Here is a 19,450-nt window from a genome sequence, read left to right on the forward strand (position 1 = left end):
ATCATTCTGTAACATCCAATGTAAAAACAGAATAAAAGAAGGACAACCAATAAGTAGTCGTCGTTGCTGCTGTCGACATCATCATCATCATCATCATTTAACAACCATGTTCCATACTAGCATGGATTGGATGGTTTGACAGGATCTGACACTTTGGAGGACTACAATGCGCTCCAGTGTCTGCTTTGGAATGGTTTCTAATGCTGGATGCCCTTTCTAATGCCAACCACTTTACAATGTGTGCAGTGTGCTTTTTTTCATGGCACCAACACTAGTGAGTTTGTCATGCAGCTTGCAAGACTAAGAAAAAAATAAGATTGCTAATTTAAATAGAAAAATTCTCATACCTTTACTCTTTTACTTGTTTCAGTCAGTTGACTGTGACCATGCTGGAGCACCGCCTTTAGTCGAGCAAATAAACCCCAGGACTTATTCTATGTAAGCCTAGTACTTATTCTATCGGTCTCCTTTGCCAAACCACTAAGTTATGGGGATGTAAACACACCACCATCGGTTGCCAAGCAATGTTGGGGGAACAAACACAGACACACAAACATATACACACACATACATATATATATATATATATATATGACTACATCCTTACAAGGCAAAGGGAGAGATGGCTGCTTATAAATGCCAAAACCTTCCCAGGTGAAGAATGTACCCCACAACATAGACTGGTAGTTAGTGACTTTAGGATCAGGACTAGGAGGACAACCAGAAGACGACAAATATGGAGAAGAAGGATCTGGAAGCTTAAAGATCCTGCAAATGGACAGAGATTTAGGGACATATTACTTGAAGCCTCTGACGAAGTAGAAGGGGATAGAGCATCACAGGGGGTAGAAGACAGCTGGACGTTTCTAAGGGACAACCTGCTGAGAGCCACTGACCAGATCTGTGGCTGGTGCAAAGTCCCCTCTCGACCTAGAATAACGTGGTGGTGGAACAATATTGTAGACAGGGCTATTAGAGAAAAGAGACAGGCTTGGAAGGTCTGGAAAAATGGGGGTAGCAGGGGATTGTATCAGACTGCCAAAAGAGAAGCTAGGAGACAGGTTTATTTAGCCAGAGGGGAAACAGATAAGAAAAAATTTGCCAATGTTCTGCGCCGTGAGGACCAAAGACTGGAGGTGTTTCGTGTTGCAAGACAGTGTGTGAGAGAGAATCGTGATGTGGTAGGAGAGAAGTGTGTTCGCATGGAAGATGGTTCACTTGCGCTAAATGAGGATGCAAAGAGAGAGGTTTGGAGATGCCACTATGAAAGGTTGCTGAATGAAGAAAATGAATGGGATAAAGAGAGTCTGCCGAATGTTGACCCAACAGAGGGACCAGCTATCCGAGTTGATAGTTCCGTGGTAGCTAAGGCAATTAGAAGCATGAAGACAGGGAAAGCCCCAGGCCCATCAGGAATCACTGCAGAGATGCTCAAAATGTCTGGTAGTGTCGGCTATAGCCTAGTCACCCGTATAGTTAATCAGGTGATACACAAAGGGGTCATACCCAATGACTGGTGTAGCAGTATAATAGTCAACTGCTACAAAGGTAAAGGTGATGCCCTAGATACAAATAACTACAGAGGTATCAAGCTGTTGGACCAGGTGATGAAGGTTACGGAGAGGGTCATAGCCCAACTAATTAGAGAGAGAGTTAGTTTAGATGAGATGCAGTTTGGGTTTGTGCCAGGGAAAAGTACTACTGATGCTATATTCCTGGTAAGGCAGCTGCAGGAGAAATACCTAGCCAAAGATAAGCCCCTGTACCTGGCTTTTGTTGACATGGAGAAAGCCTTCGACAGGGTCCCCCGATCCCTTATCTGGTGGGCAATGAGGAAACTAGGGATAGATGAATGGTTAGTGAGAGCTGTGCGGGCCATGTACAGGGACGCCGCTAGTAGGGTGAGGGTTGGCAATGTGTACAGTGAAGAATCCTGGGTAGAGGTAGGAGTCCACCAAGGCTCAGTACTCAGCCCCCTCCTATTTATCATAGTCCTCCAGGCAATAACGGAGGAATTCAAGACAGGATGCCCTTGGGAGCTCCCTATGCTGATGACCTTGCTCTAATTGCTGAGTCGCTATCAGAACTGGAGGAGAAGTTTCAGGTGTGGAAACAAGGAGAATTAGAATCGAAGGGCTCAGAGTCAATCTAGCTAAAACCAAAGTCGTAATCAGTAGGAAGGTAGACAAATCACAAACACCTTCAGGTAGATGTGGCCTTGCTCGATCTGTAGAAAAGGTGTAGGTAGAAACTCTATAAGATGCACCAAGTGTAAGCTATGGACACATAAGAGATGCAGCAATGTCAAAGGAAGGCTAACTAGGAAGATGGTTTTTGTATGTGGCAGATGCTCAGGAACAATAAACACTGAAAATGCTCTGAGACCAACTTCCGTCACTTTCCAGGGAGAAAAACTAGAAATAGTTGATAGTTTCCGTTACCTAGGTGACCAAGTCAGCAGCGGGGGCGGGTGTGCTGAAAGTGTAACTGCTAGAGTAAGAATAGCTTGGGCAAAGTTCAGAGAGCTCTTACCTCTACTGGTGACAAAAGGCCTCTCGCACAGAGTGAAAGGCAGACTGTATGATGCGTGTGTACGAACAGCCATGCTACATGGCAGTGAAACATGGGCCGTGACTGCTGAGGATATGCGTAAGCTCGCTAGAAATGAAGCCAGTATGCTCCGATGGATGTGTAATGCCGGTACTCACACTCGGCAGAGTGTAAGTACCTTGAGAGAAAAGCTGGACCTAAGAAGCATCAGTTGTGGTGTGCAAGAGAGACGTTTGCGCTGGTATGGTCATGTGGCGAGAATGGATGAAGATAGTTGTGTGAAAAAGTGCCACACCCTAGCGGTTGAGGGAACCTGTGGAAGAGGCAGACCCAGGAAAACCTGGGACGAGGTGGTGAAGCACGACCTTCGAACTTTAGGTCTCACTGAGGAAATGACTAGAGACCGAGACCTCTGGAAGTGTGCTGTGCGCGAGAAGACCCGGCAGGACAAGTGAGTCCATAACCCGTGGCCTTCTACATGGGATGGAGCCAGCCTACGTATGCATACCTTCCCTTCTTGGGACACAAAACTCTACTTGTGAAGACGTGATGAGGCAAGTGAGGATCAGAATCGAATCGATCAATGGAAATTGCGGATGTGCTACCAGTGCCGGTGGCATGTCAAAACTCTGCTTGTGAAGACCCGTTGAGGCAAGTGACAATCAGATCGAAATCGATCAATGGAAATCGATCGATGGAAATCGATCAATGGAAATTGCAGATGTGTTACCAGTGCCGGTGGCATGTAAGAGAACTTTCCGTTTCGCGACCGTTGCCAGCCATAACCGCCCGTTTCGTGTCCGTGCCAGCCTCGCCTGGCCTCGTGCCGGTGGCACATAAAAAGCACCATCCGTTCGTGGCCGTTGCCAGCTCTGTCTGGCACCAGTGCGGGTGGCACGTAAAAAGCACCCACTATACACTCACGGAGTGGTTGGCGTTATGAAGGGCATCCAGCCGTATGAAACACTGCCAGATTTGACTGGGCCTGATGAAGCCTTCTGGCTTCACAGACCCCAGTAGAACCGTCCAACCCATGCTAGCATGGAAAACGGACGCTAAACGATGATGATGATGATATATATATATACATATATACAATGGGTTTCTTTTAGTTTCTGTCTACCAAACCCACTCACAAGGCTTTGGTCGGCCCGAGGCTATAACAGAAGACACTTGCTCAAGGTGCCACGCAGTGGGACTGAACCCGGAACCATGTGATTCATAAGCAAGCTATTTACCACACAGCCACTCCTACACTTATGCTAAAAAAAAAACAGAAAAATTCTCATACCTTTGCAGTTGTGCCTGTTCTGCTTCTAAAGGCTCAATTTTCTGTAGAACATAAGAGAACTTTAGATTGGCTTTCACCCAAACAGCAAGGGATTCTACAGCAACCGATGCTCGCCTTGCATTCTGAAATAGAGGTGGAGAGTTGGAAATAGAAAATAAAACAATTTTAAAGCAAGCCCAGTTACTAAGAAAGTAAACAATAATGATTTTTTTTCGTTTTTGGATTTGGTTTGCAAGATTCTTTATATGAGTTCGTGTTGAAGCATATTCTGTTGTGTCTGGGGAGAGTCATTTTCTTTTTGTGCCTTATTACGTAACACACTCACCAGTAAAATTTCCACTTATTTCTTATTTTTATTTTCCTAAAATTTTCGTTGCGTCTTGCAACCTTTTCAATAGTGTTCAAGACTATTGAAAAAATAAGAAATAAGTGGAAATTTTACCGGTGAGTGTGTTAAATTATAAGGCAGAAAAAGAAAATGACTCTCCCCAGACACAACAGAATAGAGATTTTGGCAATGCTTCTACCCTCATAAAATGCCAGATGTAAGGACTTTATTCCAATAATCTGAACCCTCGTATCTGACTTTACCATCCACCTGGGTCCCTGTATCTAATTTTACCATCCACCTGGGCTCCTGAGCAAATAATAAATAGTTGCATATACAGCTCAAGAATAACAATTGCATGCAAATTAATGGACAGATTCACAAGAAAAAAAGACAACAAATTCAGGAAAATGACAATGATAGGCCTGTCTCTCAACTACCTTAATTGTTTACCCGAATTGCTACTTCATCATTTTCACCAGTTTGATTGTCTGAATCACTCTCATTGTCTACATAAGGTTTAACTCTTCATCCAAAGAATATATATCATCATCCCTCAATTGCAAAAAATCTAGGCCTTGGTTCATTTACAAGACAAAGTGCTATACCCCCCACATACTCAATTTCATCACAAAAGCATTTTTTAAAATTTTATTAAAGACAAAGTAAGCAATAACTATGAGAACACCATTAACAATGAACAATAAACATATTTGATTGCAAAGCTGCAACATGATCAGATACTCTTTTATTTGTTTCATTCATTTGACTATGGCCATGCTGGAGCACCGCCTTTAATCAAACAAATCGACTTCAGGGCCTATTCTTTATAATACAGTTCTATATTTAAGAGATGAGGAATTATGTGCGTTATTTACATTCAATGGTTATTTGTCCTCATCTTGGTTGTTGTTAACACAACGTTTCATCTGATATACCCTCCAGCCTTCTTCAGGTGTCTTGGGGAAATTCTGAAGCTGGGTTCTCATTCCTAAGGCATTTTTTAATGTTATTATTGTTAACATGGATGTTAAATGATGCTGATGCACATTCATTAGCAAAAAAAAAGAAATGTGCACACACACGTGAAAGTGAGGACCTTTAGGATATCATCAAAGGGAGAAGATGAAAATGGATAAATGAAGGAAGAGGCCTTGAGGAAAAGGATCAGAAAGATATGAAGGAGATACTGGTAGTTGTGATGATGATGAAAATAAAGCTGCTGTGGCTTACCTTTGCTTCAAATGCATCCTTATTTTTCCTCAGAAGTTCTTCTACAACATTCCTGATGTCAGGAGTGATCCTACGAGCGTTGAATGATTGGATGTCTTTCTCCACTCCTCTTTTCCCTAAAAAGCTGATGACAAAATGAGAACATGCATATAGATTATTAACAATATATGTGTCAGTGTATATATGTGTGTGTGTGCATGTATGTATGTGTATGCGTGTGTGGTAAGATAGGTTAGTTTGATGAGCCTACAAAGCTATAAGTTGCATGGAGCTGAGTCAAATGGTTAAATGTGATCGTTACCAGCATTACCTTACTGGCACTTGTGCCAGTGGCGCATGAAAAACATTCGAGTGAAGTTGTTGCCAGTGCTGCTGGACTGGCTCCTGTGCAGGTGGCACGTAAAAAAACACCACTTAAGCAAGGCTGTTGCCAGTACTGCCTGACTGGCTCTTATGCCGATGGCAAGTAAAAGCACCCACTACACTCTCGGAGTGGTTGGCATTAGGAAGGGCATCCAGCCGTAGAAACTCTGCCAGTGATGATGTGTGTGTGTATATACATACATACATACATATATATATATATATATATATCATCATCATCATCATCGTTTAATGTCCGTTCTCCATGCTAGCATGGGTTGGACGGTTCGACCGGGGATCTGGGAAGCCAGAAGGCTGCACCAGGCTCCAGTCTTATCTGGCAATGTTTGACTGGAGCCTATATCATCATCATCTTTTAATGTCTGTTTTCCATACTGGAATGGTCTGACAGGAGCTAGTAAGTCAGAAGACTGTGCCAAGCTCCAGTATCTACTTTGGTATAGTTTCTATGGCTTGATGCCTTTCTTAACACCAATGTCCTTCCTATATATATATATATATATATAATATATATATATATATATTATATATATATATAGGAAGTGCATGTTAAAATTACAATGAGAATGATGGTGCTGGAAATCCTGTAGATATTTTATCTTCAGGTACGTCAGTTATGTACGATGGGCTACAACTTGATAATGGTATTCCTCTAATTAAAATATAAAATAAACAAAACATGATTAAGAAAATAATTGTGACACCAACCTTTTCATACTAACCCAAGATGTATCGTAAATTCCCATAATACAGAGCACTGCTTCAAGAATGCAGCGAATAGTGTTTGGTGGTGCTCGCAATGAACGGATTTCAGACAATGCTTCACTCTGAATGCTGCCAACAGCTTTTTTAGCTTCGTTCACGAGGGGTTCAATCTCAGCTAGTTCAGCATCGATTTTCTTCTTGCGTGACTCAAGGTTCTGGTTTTCTTGTGTCGCCTTCTGCTTTAAAATAACCATCTCGTTTTTCTGATCTCCAGCATCCTGAACAGAGGAAAAGTAACTGAATTATATTTTATACTGAAACAGCTTTCTATCTTGCAATTTTGTATTATTTCATTAGAGTGGGTTGGGAGGTTGTGCAAATTTAGATAACTTTCATGATTTGAAAATTTAAAAGAATATCTGAATTTAGTCAAATTAAATCATGCGTATGTTACAGTAGTGGTTGTTTAATCCCAAGTCAGCCATCTTCACCCATTCTACCTTTAAAGTTCCCTGCATTATGATTTGAAATATTAGATTCCTATCTCTCTATCCTGAAGATAAAGCCTGAATTTACCCAACGTTTTTATGGTTCCACTGTTGGTTGCATATCCTTGACTTTTGCGAACTACATCTGCCAATACTATGACATAATTCTAAGCCCCCAGAAACAGCTGTCAGACCTGTAATAACATATCTTCTTCCCTTAATTTTTTTTGTCTTTCTACTCTGTGTAAGCCTGCCCTGTAAATATATAAATATTTATATATTTATACATAAATGCTCATTATCTGAATATTTTCATTGCTTTCTATCTATTTACATGTCTCTTTACTCTTTTACTTATTTCAGTCATTTGACTGTGGCCATGCTGGAGCACCACATTTAGTCAAGCAAATCAACTCCAGGACTTATTCTTTGGAAGTCTAGTACTTATCTACAGGTCTCTTTTGCTGAACATCTAAGTTATGGGGACGTAAACACACCACCATCGGTTGTTAAGTGGTCGGGAGACAAACACAGACAAACATATACACACACATACATATGCAATAAGCTTGGTCCTTATTCTATCAGTCTCTTTTGCTGAACCATTAAGTTACGGGGACATAAGCACACTAAAATCGATTGTCAAGCAAAGTTGAGGGGGACAAACACAGACACACAAACATATACATACATATATGATGGGCTTCTTTCAGTTTCCATCTACTAAATCCACTCACAAGGCTTTGATTGGTCCGAGGCTATAGTAGAAGACATTTGCCCAAGGTGCCATGCAGTGGGACTGAACCTGGAACCATGTGGTTGGGGAGCAAGTTACTTACCACACAGCCATGCCTGTGCCTATGAAAAGTCATATGCTCACAGAGGGACACAAACCCGAGACCCTCAGATTACTTCTAAGGTTGACCTATAAAAGTCTTATGCGCTACCAACATACATATATGTGTGTGTGTGTGCATATATATGTAGATATATATATGTGTGTGTATACATATATACTCTTTTATTTGTTTCAGTCATTTGACTGTGACCATGCTGGAGCACCACCTTTAGTCAAGCAAATAGACCTCAGGACTTATTCTTTGTAAGCCTAGTACTTATTCTATCAGTCTCTTTTGCCAAACCACTATGTTATGGGGATGTAAACACACCACCATCAGTTGTCAAGCGATGTTGGGTGACAAATACAGACACACAAACATATATATATATATATATATATATATATATATATATATAAGGACTGGTAACCATTACAATTTGTAGCGGCGAAAGGTCTGGACGTTGTTTTCTGAGGCTGACCAAAGAATTTTTATTTTTAGATATAAGTGATGTACTCAAGTGTAGTTATGTTTTTAGCTTGTGCTTTTTCCATGATCATACGTGAGTATTTTATTTATATCCCATCGAAAGTTCTACTGAAGAAGGAATATATCTTTTTTTATAAGATTAAGTCCGAAATTGATTCAATATAGAGATAACGAAATTTAAATTTTCTAAAGGTTAGTTGCCCGTTTTCAGTTTCAATTTTCCTGTAACAAGCGGATTATAAGTGGATAAAACAGTGTATTTGGCTTTAGAATAACCCTCTTTAGCCCTTAATTATATGATGTATATTGCAACCGTAACGGTTTTTTTAAATATACTGCCCACACTTCCTGATGAATTCCTTTGCTGTAGAGTAAGGGACTTCATCCTATATTGCTTAGTAGTAAACTCGATGCTTGCTACAGGAGGACTGGTAACCATTACAATTTGTAGCGGCGAAAGGTCTGGACGTTGTTTTCTGAGGCTGACCAAAGAATTTTTATTTTTAGATATAAGTGATGTACTCAAGTGTAGTTATGTTTTTAGCTTGTGCTTTTTCCATGATCATACGTGAGTATTTTATTTATATCCCATCGAAAGTTCTACTGAAGAAGGAATATATCTTTTTTTATAGGATTAAGTCCGAAATTGATTCAATATAGAGATAACGAAATTTAAATTTTCTAAAGGTTAGTTGCCCGTTTTCAGTTTCAATTTTCCTGTAACAAGCGGATTATAAGTGGATAAAACAGTGTATTTGGCTTTAGAATAACCCTCTTTAGCCCTTAATTATATGATGTATATTGCAACCGTAACGGTTTTTTTAAATATACTGCCCACGCTTCCTGATGAATTCCTTTGCTGTAGAGTAAGGGACTTCATCCTATATTGCTTAGTAGTAAACTCGATGCTTGCTACAGGAGGACTGGTAACCATTACAATTTGTAGCGGCGAAAGGTCTGGACGTTGTTTTCTGAGGCTGACCAAAGAATTTTTATTTTTAGATATAAGTGATGTACTCAAGTGTAGTTATGTTTTTAGCTTGTGCTTTTTCCATGATCATACGTGAGTATTTTATTTATATCCCATCGAAAGTTCTACTGAAGAAGGAATATATCTTTTTTTATAAGATTAAGTCCGAAATTGATTCAATATAGAGATAACGAAATTTAAATTTTCTAAAGGTTAGTTGCCCGTTTTCAGTTTCAATTTTCCTGTAACAAGCGGATTATAAGTGGATAAAACAGTGTATTTGGCTTTAGAATAACCCTCTTTAGCCCTTAATTATATGATGTATATTGCAACCGTAACGGTTTTTTTAAATATACTGCCCACGCTTCCTGATGAATTCCTTTGCTGTAGAGTAAGGGACTTCATCCTATATTGCTTAGTAGTAAACTCGATGCTTGCTACAGGAGGACTGGTAACCATTACAATTTGTAGCGGCGAAAGGTCTGGACGTTGTTTTCTGAGGCTGACCAAAGAATTTTTATTTTTAGATATAAGTGATGTACTCAAGTGTAGTTATGTTTTTAGCTTGTGCTTTTTCCATGATCATACGTGAGTATTTTATTTATATCCCATCGAAAGTTCTACTGAAGAAGGAATATATCTTTTTTTATAAGATTAAGTCCGAATTGATTCAATATAGAGATAACGAAATTTAAATTTTCTAAAGGTTAGTTGCCCGTTTTCAGTTTCAATTTTCCTGTAACAAGCGGATTATAGTGGATAAAACAGTGTATTTGGCTTTAGAATAACCCTCTTTAGCCCTTAATTATATGATGTATATTGCAACCGTAACGGTTTTTTTAAATATACTGCCCACGCTTCCTGATGAATTCCTTTGCTGTAGAGTAAGGGACTTCATCCTATATTGCTTAGTAGTAAACTCGATGCTTGCTACAGGAGGACTGGTAACCATTACAATTTGTAGCGGCGAAAGGTCTGGACGTTGTTTTCTGAGGCTGACCAAAGAATTTTTATTTTTAGATATAAGTGATGTACTCAAGTGTAGTTATGTTTTTAGCTTGTGCTTTTTCCATGATCATACGTGAGTATTTTATTTATATCCCATCGAAAGTTCTACTGAAGAAGGAATATATCTTTTTTTATAAGATTAAGTCCGAAATTGATTCAATATAGAGATAACGAAATTTAAATTTTCTAAAGGTTAGTTGCCCGTTTTCAGTTTCAATTTTCCTGTAACAAGCGGATTATAAGTGGATAAAACAGTGTATTTGGCTTTAGAATAACCCTCTTTAGCCCTTAATTATATGATGTATATTGCAACCGTAACGGTTTTTTTAAATATACTGCCCACGCTTCCTGATGAATTCCTTTGCTGTAGAGTAAGGGACTTCATCCTATATTGCTTAGTAGTAAACTCGATGCTTGCTACAGGAGGACTGGTAACCATTACAATTTGTAGCGGCGAAAGGTCTGGACGTTGTTTTCTGAGGCTGACCAAAGAATTTTTATTTTTAGATATAAGTGATGTACTCAAGTGTAGTTATGTTTTTAGCTTGTGCTTTTTCCATGATCATACGTGAGTATTTTATTTATATCCCATCGAAAGTTCTACTGAAGAAGGAATATATCTTTTTTTATAAGATTAAGTCCGAAATTGATTCAATATAGAGATAACGAAATTTAAATTTTCTAAAGGTTAGTTGCCCGTTTTCAGTTTCAATTTTCCTGTAACAAGCGGATTATAAGTGGATAAAACAGTGTATTTGGCTTTAGAATAACCCTCTTTAGCCCTTAATTATATGATATATATATATATATGTATATATATATATACATATATATACATATACATATACATATATACGATGGGCTTCTTTCAGTTTCCATCTACCAAATCCACTCACAAGACTTTGGTCGGCCCGAGACTATAGTAGAAGACACTTGCCCAAAGTGCCCGGAACCATGTGGTTGGTAAGGAAGCTACCTATGACCCAGCCACTCCTGCGCCTATCTATATATATGTGTGTGTGTGTACGTGTGTGTGTGTATATATATATATATATATATATCTACTGCTGTGCTTGAGGAGACCTATTGAGTCAAGTACATCAACATCAAAATAAAAATCAAATGGAAATTGTAGTTGTGATACTCGTGCTGGTGGCACGTAAAAAGCACCATCCAAATGTGGCCAATGCCAGTGCCACCTTAACTGGCATCCATGCCGGTGACACGTAAACAGCACCAACTGATCATGGCCATTTGCCAGCCTCCTGTGCTGGTAGCACGTAAAAAAGCACCCACTACACTCATGGAGTGGTTGGCGTTAGGAAGGACATCCAGCTGTAGAAACACTGCCAGATCAGACTGGAGCCTGGTGCAACGATGATGATGATGATATATATATGTATATATGTATATATATAATATATATATATATATATATATATATATATATATATATATATACACACATATATATAGGACTGAAGTACTTACCACCATACTTTTAGTGATTTCTTTCAGTGCAGCATCTGCTTGGGATTGCTTCTCAACCAAAAGCTGGCTTTGAGTGGCTGCTTTTGCCTTCAGTTCAGCAACTAACTCCTTAGCCTCGTTCAGCTTGGACACACCAGCCTAGAGATACAAAAGGAAAACAAGATATTAAAAAGAAAAAACACAAAAAAATTGCTATTGCTGAGTTGTAAGATCAACTCTATAACACCTTGATTATCAATCTTTTAGTTTTTTAATCTTGTATTTTTAACTTGTTTCGGTCGGTGGAATGTGGCCATGCTGGGACTTCACTTTAAGTTTTGTTGAACAAATCAATCCTATTTGATATTTTTTAAGTCAAATTCTTATTCGAACAGTCCCCTTTATTGAATCACTAAGTTATAGGGATGTAAACAAACCAACATCAATGATGGTGGTGGAGACAAAGACATATACAAAGACACACATATACAAACATACATACACATCTGCATGTATATGTAGAGACAAATCTAAATCTCTAAGACAGGAGCATGGTATATCTTCCATTGTTTCTGAAGCATGGTTGTAACAGATATCAAATGTTAAATCGGAGCTGTGGAAGGAAAATTTGAATCCAGATATAACAACCATCTTTTGTCTGGTGTGCTAATGATTCTGCCAGCTTGCCGCCTTCACAATTCCTAAGAATATTCAATCACGTAAGGCAGCAAGCTGACAGAATTGTTAGCATGCTGGGAAAAATGCTTAGCAGTATTTCATCTGTCTTTACATTCTGAGTTCAAATTCCACTGAGGTCGACTTTACCTTTCATGATTGATAAAGGATCAGTTGAACATTGGGGTCAATGTAATTGACTTACACCCTTAATCCAAACTAGTTGGCCCTGTACCAAAATCCAAAACCAATAATATTCAAGTATGAAAATATAAAAGGGTTTTATTTCACCATCAGATGACTAGGGGTAATAAAACAGGAATCAAAAGAGTCTATAGGTAAAAATGGTTGAGAAACACTGATATAGAGGTCCCCCCCCCCGTGTTGTGTGTACCTGTAAGTGCTGGATCTGCTGTGCAACCTTCTCCTTCTTCTGCTGATAGACAGACAAGTAGGTGTTGAGGAAGGCAATGTAACGTCTTGGAGTGGCACTCAACTCGTGACATGCTTCATGGATCTGCAAGAATGCCTTGAAGGGGTGATCCTTTCCAGAGTGGGAGTGACGCTGGCTGCGCTGGGTGTCTTTATTGGCTTCTTTGGATTTTTCTGCCAGTAACATTTCTGGAATCTGGAATGGAAAAGGAAGCATGTAAATTGACTTAAAAAGCAATGACCAGTCCTGGACAACAGTAGAAGAAACTTGTCCAGTACACACACACATATGCACACACACATGCACACACACACACGCACACAGAGGCATACACACATATATACCCACATATATATTCATCAGGTTTCTACAGTTTTCACCAACCAAACTGACATGCAAGACAATGGCCAGTCTGGGGCAACAGTAGAAGACACTTGTCCAATACACACACACACACACATATATTTGTCAGGCTTCCACACAGTTTCCACTAACCAAAGCAACTCACAAGGCAATAGTAGAAAACAGTCTGGGGCTATAGTAGAAGACACTAGCCCAACAAACACACACACATTTCCATATACACTCATGCATACACACACACATGCGCACCACACACATACATGCACACACACACACACATGAGTGCAGGGCATATCCATGTGGTTAAGATGTTCACTTTGCAATCATGTAGCTCTGGGATGGATCTTGCTGAACAGGACTTTAGACAAATGCCTTCTTACCATAGCTTTAGGTCAATGTAAGCCTTGTGAGTAAAATTATGGCAGATGGAGACCACGGTAAAGAAGGATTGGTTATATCTTCTAATGTGGGAGACATAATCTAACACAGCATTTAGCATGACTATTTGCACCTTGGGGGCTTTTGGTTGAGGCCTCTATATTGCAACCCTTCATATCTAGCCTTCAGTCTCAGGATATCGGCATATTTCTTCCTTCTTACCATTCTCTCAGTGGTATGATATAATTGGCGACAACTGTTTGGACATGCTGGTGGTTTGGCATGGCTGGCTGCACATTCAGCCTGTTTGGTGAAAACATATTTTGACAACGGAGGCAAACACACATACATGTGCATGGGGAAACACACACACACATACAAATTCAGAGAGAGCGGAAGAGAGAGGGATGAAGGGAGAGACATTACACATACATACAATCATAACTAGATGCTCATACATATAAACAGAGAGAGAGAGAGAGAGAGAGAGAGAGAGAGAGAGAAAGCAGGGAGGAGAATGAAAGAAACATTAAAAAGAGAGGAACATTAACCCTTTAGCATTTAAATTAGTCATATCTGGCCCAAATATTCTACCTGTTTTATGTTCAAACCAGCTAGATCTGGCCTTTCATATCTACCCTGCAATGTCATTCTAAAAAATAAACAATCATTGAAATCTCAAAGCTATGAGATAATTATGATTAATTCAAAATAATGTAAATGAATAAGCATTACATTTAACAGAATAAAGTTTATCTCTACAGATTATGCATAGAATTCAGAGCCAGTATTGAAAATTATGAGTGGAGGTGTGTGGCTTAGTGGTTAGGATGTCAGCATCATAGGGTGGCGAGCTGGCAGAATCGTTAGCACGCCGGGCGAAATGCGTAGCCGTATTTCGTCTGCCGTTACATTCTGAGTTCAAATTCCGCCGAGGTTGACTTTGCCTTTCATCCTTTCGGGGTCGATAAATTAAGTACCAGTTACGCACTGGGGGTTGATGTAATCGACTTAATCCGTTTGTCTGTCCTTGTTTGTCCCCTCTATGTTTAGCCCCTTGTGGGTAGTAAAGAAATAAGGATGTCAGCATCATGATCATAAGACTGTGGTTTCGATTCCTGGACCGGGCAACACATTGTGAACTTGAGCAAAACACTTCATTTCATGTTGCTCCAGTTCACTCAGCAGATAAAAATGAGTAACACTGTGATGGACTGGCATCCCATCCAGCTAGGGAATACATATGCCATTGAAATTGGGAAACCGGGCCCACAAGCCTAGCTAGGCTTTAAAAGGGTGCATATATTTATTGAAAATTATGATGTTTTGTATATGAATATGTTAATATAAACAATGCAATCGAAGAGTAAAAGAAAGAGGTGTGTATATGCATATTTCAAGAGTTATTGCCCTTTCATCAGCATCCTATCCAGCCCATCAACTATCCATGAACTCATTGCTTAAACATCCACTAACTTTAGTGATGTAACACTATTGGATAGCCCAATTACATATTAAACAAATTCCTGACAGCTATATTACAAAATGTTACACTGTGGCTTTGTTAGCAAAGAATAATTTCAATGCTAAAGGGTTAAAAAGAGAGAAGCATTAAAACGTCTGATGTCAAATAAGTCAGCATTGAATCAGAGATGCCAAGTAGATAGTGCCTTGCAAAAACTTAAGTGTATATGCCCTTCTTTTTAGTAAATCACAACCAAAAATTAGAATTTATAAAACAATTTTCCTACCCTGACCATGCTGTCACGACTCCAAGAATCCATCCATTGAACTGCACAGTACTTGTAAAGTGCTGGGTTGCTTTCACAGTTGATGGCAAATGTCTGGTTCTTAAAGTCCATTATCAAAGCAACATGAAGGTTTCTCTTCACACCTACAACAGACGGGAGGAAAACAAAATGACAGATAAATAAATAAAGAACCAGCCAAATTAGAACCAGCAAAAGCATCAAACTGGCAGAATTGTTAGCATGTGGCGAGCTGGCAGAAACGTTAGCACGCTGGATGAAATGCTTAGCGGTATTTCATCTGTCATTATGTTCTGAGTTCAAATTCCGCCGAGGTCGACTTTGCCTTTCATCCTTTTGGGGTCGATAAATTAAGTACCAGTTACACACTAGGGTCGATGTAATTGACTTAATCCCTTTGTCTGTCCTTGTTTGTCCCCTCTGTGTTTAGCCCCTTGTGGGTTATAAAGAAATAGGTATTTCGTTTGCCATTGTGTTCTGAGTTCAAATTCCGCCGAGGTCAACTTTGCCTTTCATCCTTTCGGGGTCGATAAATTAAGTACCAGTTACGCACTGGGGTTGATGTAATTGACTTATTCTCTTTGTCCATCCTTGTTTGTCCCCTCTATGTTTAGCCCCTTGTGGGTAATAAAGAAATAAGAATCATTAGCATGCCAGCCAAAACAGTTAGTGACATTTCATTCATCTTTACGTTCAGAATCCAAATTCTGGCAAGGTGCACTTTGCTTTTCATTCTTTTGGAGTCGATACAGCAAGTATCAGTTGAATACTGGGCTCAATGCAATCGACTTACCCCTCCCACATCATTGCAGGCCTTGTGCCATAATTCGAAATCAGTATTAGAACCAGCTTTCAGTTTTCGTTCATACAAATACTTCCCATTTTGCCAATGGATTTATCTCACCTACATTACTAATACAATGGGAAAATTTCATTTCCATTCCAAATTCTTAAGTAAAAGGATAAATTATGGTCACATTAGCTACACTCAGTTAATTAATTGAATAATGACAGTTCAGGTTTCCACCAAGATTAGATTGTTGCAAGTATTAGACTCCATTAGGATTTAGATCTTATTAGAAGAATGGAACCATGTAAACCAGATAAATACAATCTTCTTGTACTTTCGCTTACTCTTTTACTTGTTTCAGTCATTTGACTGCAGCCATGCTGGAGCACTGTCTTTAGTTGAGCAATCGACCCCAGGACTTATTTTATTGGTCTCGCTAAGTTATAGGGACGTAAACATACCAGAATCAGTTGTCAAGTGATGTTGGGGGGGACAAACATAGACACACAAACATACACACATATAAATATATATATATATATATACAATGGGCTTCTTTCAGTTTCCGTTTTCCAAATCCACTCACAAGGCTTTGATCAGTCCAAGGCTATAGTAGAAGACACTTGCCCAAGGTGTCCATGCAGTGGGACTGAATGCGGAACCATGTGGTTGGTAAGCAAGCTACTTACCACACAGCCACTCCTGCGCCTTTATACTTACTTTATACTTGTTTCAGTCATTGGACTGTGGCCAAGCTGGGGCACCATCAGGAAGGGTTTTAGTCAAACAAATTGACCACAATACATGTTTTTTTTTTATTTTCAGTCAGGTACGTATTTTATCAATTCTTTAGCTGAACTGCTAGGTTACTTGGATGTAAGCAAATCAGCACCAGTTGTTAAGTGGTGATGGGGGAGTGTGACAAACACAGACATAAATACACATCACCATCATCATTGTTTAATGTCCACCTTCCATGCATGCATGGGTAGTTTGGTTGACAGGAGCCGACCAGGTAGGAGACTACCCCAGGCTATTGTGCATGTTTTGGCAGGGTTTTTATAGCTGGATGCCCTTCCTAATACCAATCACTCTGCAGAGTGGACTGAGTGCTTTTCACATGGCACATTCTCTTGGCTTGGCTTTTGAATGTGAATTTAAGGAGGGTGATCTGCATCTGTTGCAGGTAGTACTGAGAGGCGACACTCAGTACCTCTCAGTACCACAAGAGGATAGTTCTGTTATACACTGATCTTGACCTCTTTCTTCAGACGATTACTGTTCCAAACTCTTTTAATCTTTTACAATCTGCCAAAGGCACCATTTGTTTTGGTCACCAGCTTGTTGTCAACTTCATTGCTTTTGGCATCAAATGATATGATGCATCCTAGATAGATGAACTACTTAACTGTCTTTAGGCTAGCCTCCCCACGCTTTACTGGCACTTGTGCTGGTGGTACATGAAAAAACATTTGAGTGAGGTCATTGCCAGTGCCGCAAGACTGGCTTCTGTGCAGGTTGCATGTAAAAAACACTATTTGAGCGTGGTCGTGGCAGTACCGCCTAACTGGCCCTCATGCTGGTGGCACGTAAAAGCACCCACTACACTCTCGGAGTGGTTGACATTAGGAAAGTAATCCAGCTGTAGAGACTCTTCCAGATCAGATTGGAGGATGGTACAGCCATCTGGTTCGCCAGTCCTCAGTCAAATCGTCCGACCCATGCTAGCATGGAAAGTGGATGTTAAACGTAGATGATGATATATATATATATATATATATACTAGCAGTATCACCCGGCGTTGCTCGGGTTTGTAAGGGAAATAACTATATAAGCATTTTTAGAGATGTAAAGTATAATAGCCATCTCAAAATGGCTAACCACAAAGGGGGGTGTTACTGTAGCTTTTTACGTTCTGAGATTTGATAATAGATTTTTAGAGAGTTACTTCCCTTATATAAACCGAGCGAAAATGCATTAAAAATGCGGAAAAATTATGGTAATTTTTTTTTTAAATCGTAGACTCATTGTAGACGCGCGCTAATACCCAGAAGGGATCGATATGAATCACGACTATAAGATACCCACTTTTGGTTAAACTGCACCGCAAAATGTGGGAGTAGTTAGGAATCTAAATCGTAGGAGACAGACACCACACAACCTCTCTTTTATATATATAGATATGACAGGTTTCTACACAGTTTCCATCAATCAATTCACTTACGAGGCATTGGTTGGACCAGGGGTGTTGTAGAAGACATTTGCACAAGGTGCTGAACAGAGGGACTGAACCCAAAGGCACACAGTTACAAATTGAGCTGCTCAACCACATGGCCATGCCTGTCCATGTATGTATATATATATATATATATACATTATATATATATATATATATATATATATATATATATAATTTCTTTTTGTTCTCTCTCCATTTTCTTTTCCTTTCTGTCAAAGAGCATAGGTTCAAAATGTCAAAGACTTTTCCTTTCTTCTCAAATGTTAAACTACTACACATACTTGTTGTTCCCTCACCTGTCTCCATCTTTTGTTTTCTGTAAATTTGAATTATATATGTATACTAGCAGCATAGCCTGGCGTTGCCCGTGTATATAAGAGCCCCTAGTAGGCAACGACTAATCCCAATCTAGTCCTTTCCCTCTAGGGAATGAAGGCGCATGTGTAGGTTGCAATGTCTTCTCTTCACTCCCAAATAACTATCAAACAGCTATCGATAATTCAACCCAACCATTTCCTACTAGGAAGAAATTACATTCAAGACTTTACTTCTGCTAATAGCTGCTGCAGCCGCAAGTTATTCGAATACTTTTTTTGTTTAAACTTTCTTTATAACTACCACCCCAAACGTTTTACCTTAAATTTTTGACGTACCCTAAGGGTCCTCGGACGCTACTTGCAAACTCTTGGTTTATTATAAACCGCTTTTGTCGTGTGCACCAAAAAACCTTTTCCATTCGTTTTTTCAGTTTGGTCACTTTTGACTTTTTCGTTGTTGTCACTCACATTGCTGCCCGCTTTTTTGCCGTTTTTCTACATTTTTCTACATTTTGGGATACATTTTTATACATTCCGAGAGTTAAAAAGGTCGAGTTGAGTCCCCCAGACAGTCTGTGGTTTGTGTTAAATACACAAATCGGTTTGCTATGTGTGCCACATGATTTAATTAACCGATTTTTTCCAGTAATAAAGTATCCTATTGGAATAAAAAGGGCCATATAGCTCCTGCCAATTTGTGAAAGATATTGTCGAAAATATGTCATCTTGAA

General features: G+C 39.4%; 1 protein-coding gene across 2 annotated transcripts in view; it reads right to left on the bottom strand.

Annotated features, from left to right (window-relative positions):
* The window catches only part of LOC115221696 (cytoplasmic dynein 2 heavy chain 1-like), a 398,382-nt gene that overhangs the window by 82,849 nt on the left and 296,083 nt on the right, over positions 1-19,450 (bottom strand). For both annotated transcript variants that reach the window (XM_036510740.1, XM_029791902.2), the window contains exons 49-54: positions 15,356-15,498; positions 12,825-13,058; positions 11,777-11,914; positions 6,495-6,769; positions 5,403-5,526; positions 3,842-3,963 (exon numbers count right to left, since the gene is read on the bottom strand). In XM_036510740.1, coding sequence (XP_036366633.1) covers positions 3,842-3,963; positions 5,403-5,526; positions 6,495-6,769; positions 11,777-11,914; positions 12,825-13,058; positions 15,356-15,498 — 1,036 coding nt within the window. The remainder of the gene's footprint in view (positions 1-3,841; positions 3,964-5,402; positions 5,527-6,494; positions 6,770-11,776; positions 11,915-12,824; positions 13,059-15,355; positions 15,499-19,450) is intronic.

The sequence above is a fragment of the Octopus sinensis genome, linkage group LG18, assembly GCF_006345805.1.
Source record: "Octopus sinensis linkage group LG18, ASM634580v1, whole genome shotgun sequence".
NCBI lineage: Eukaryota > Metazoa > Mollusca > Cephalopoda > Octopoda > Octopodidae > Octopus > Octopus sinensis.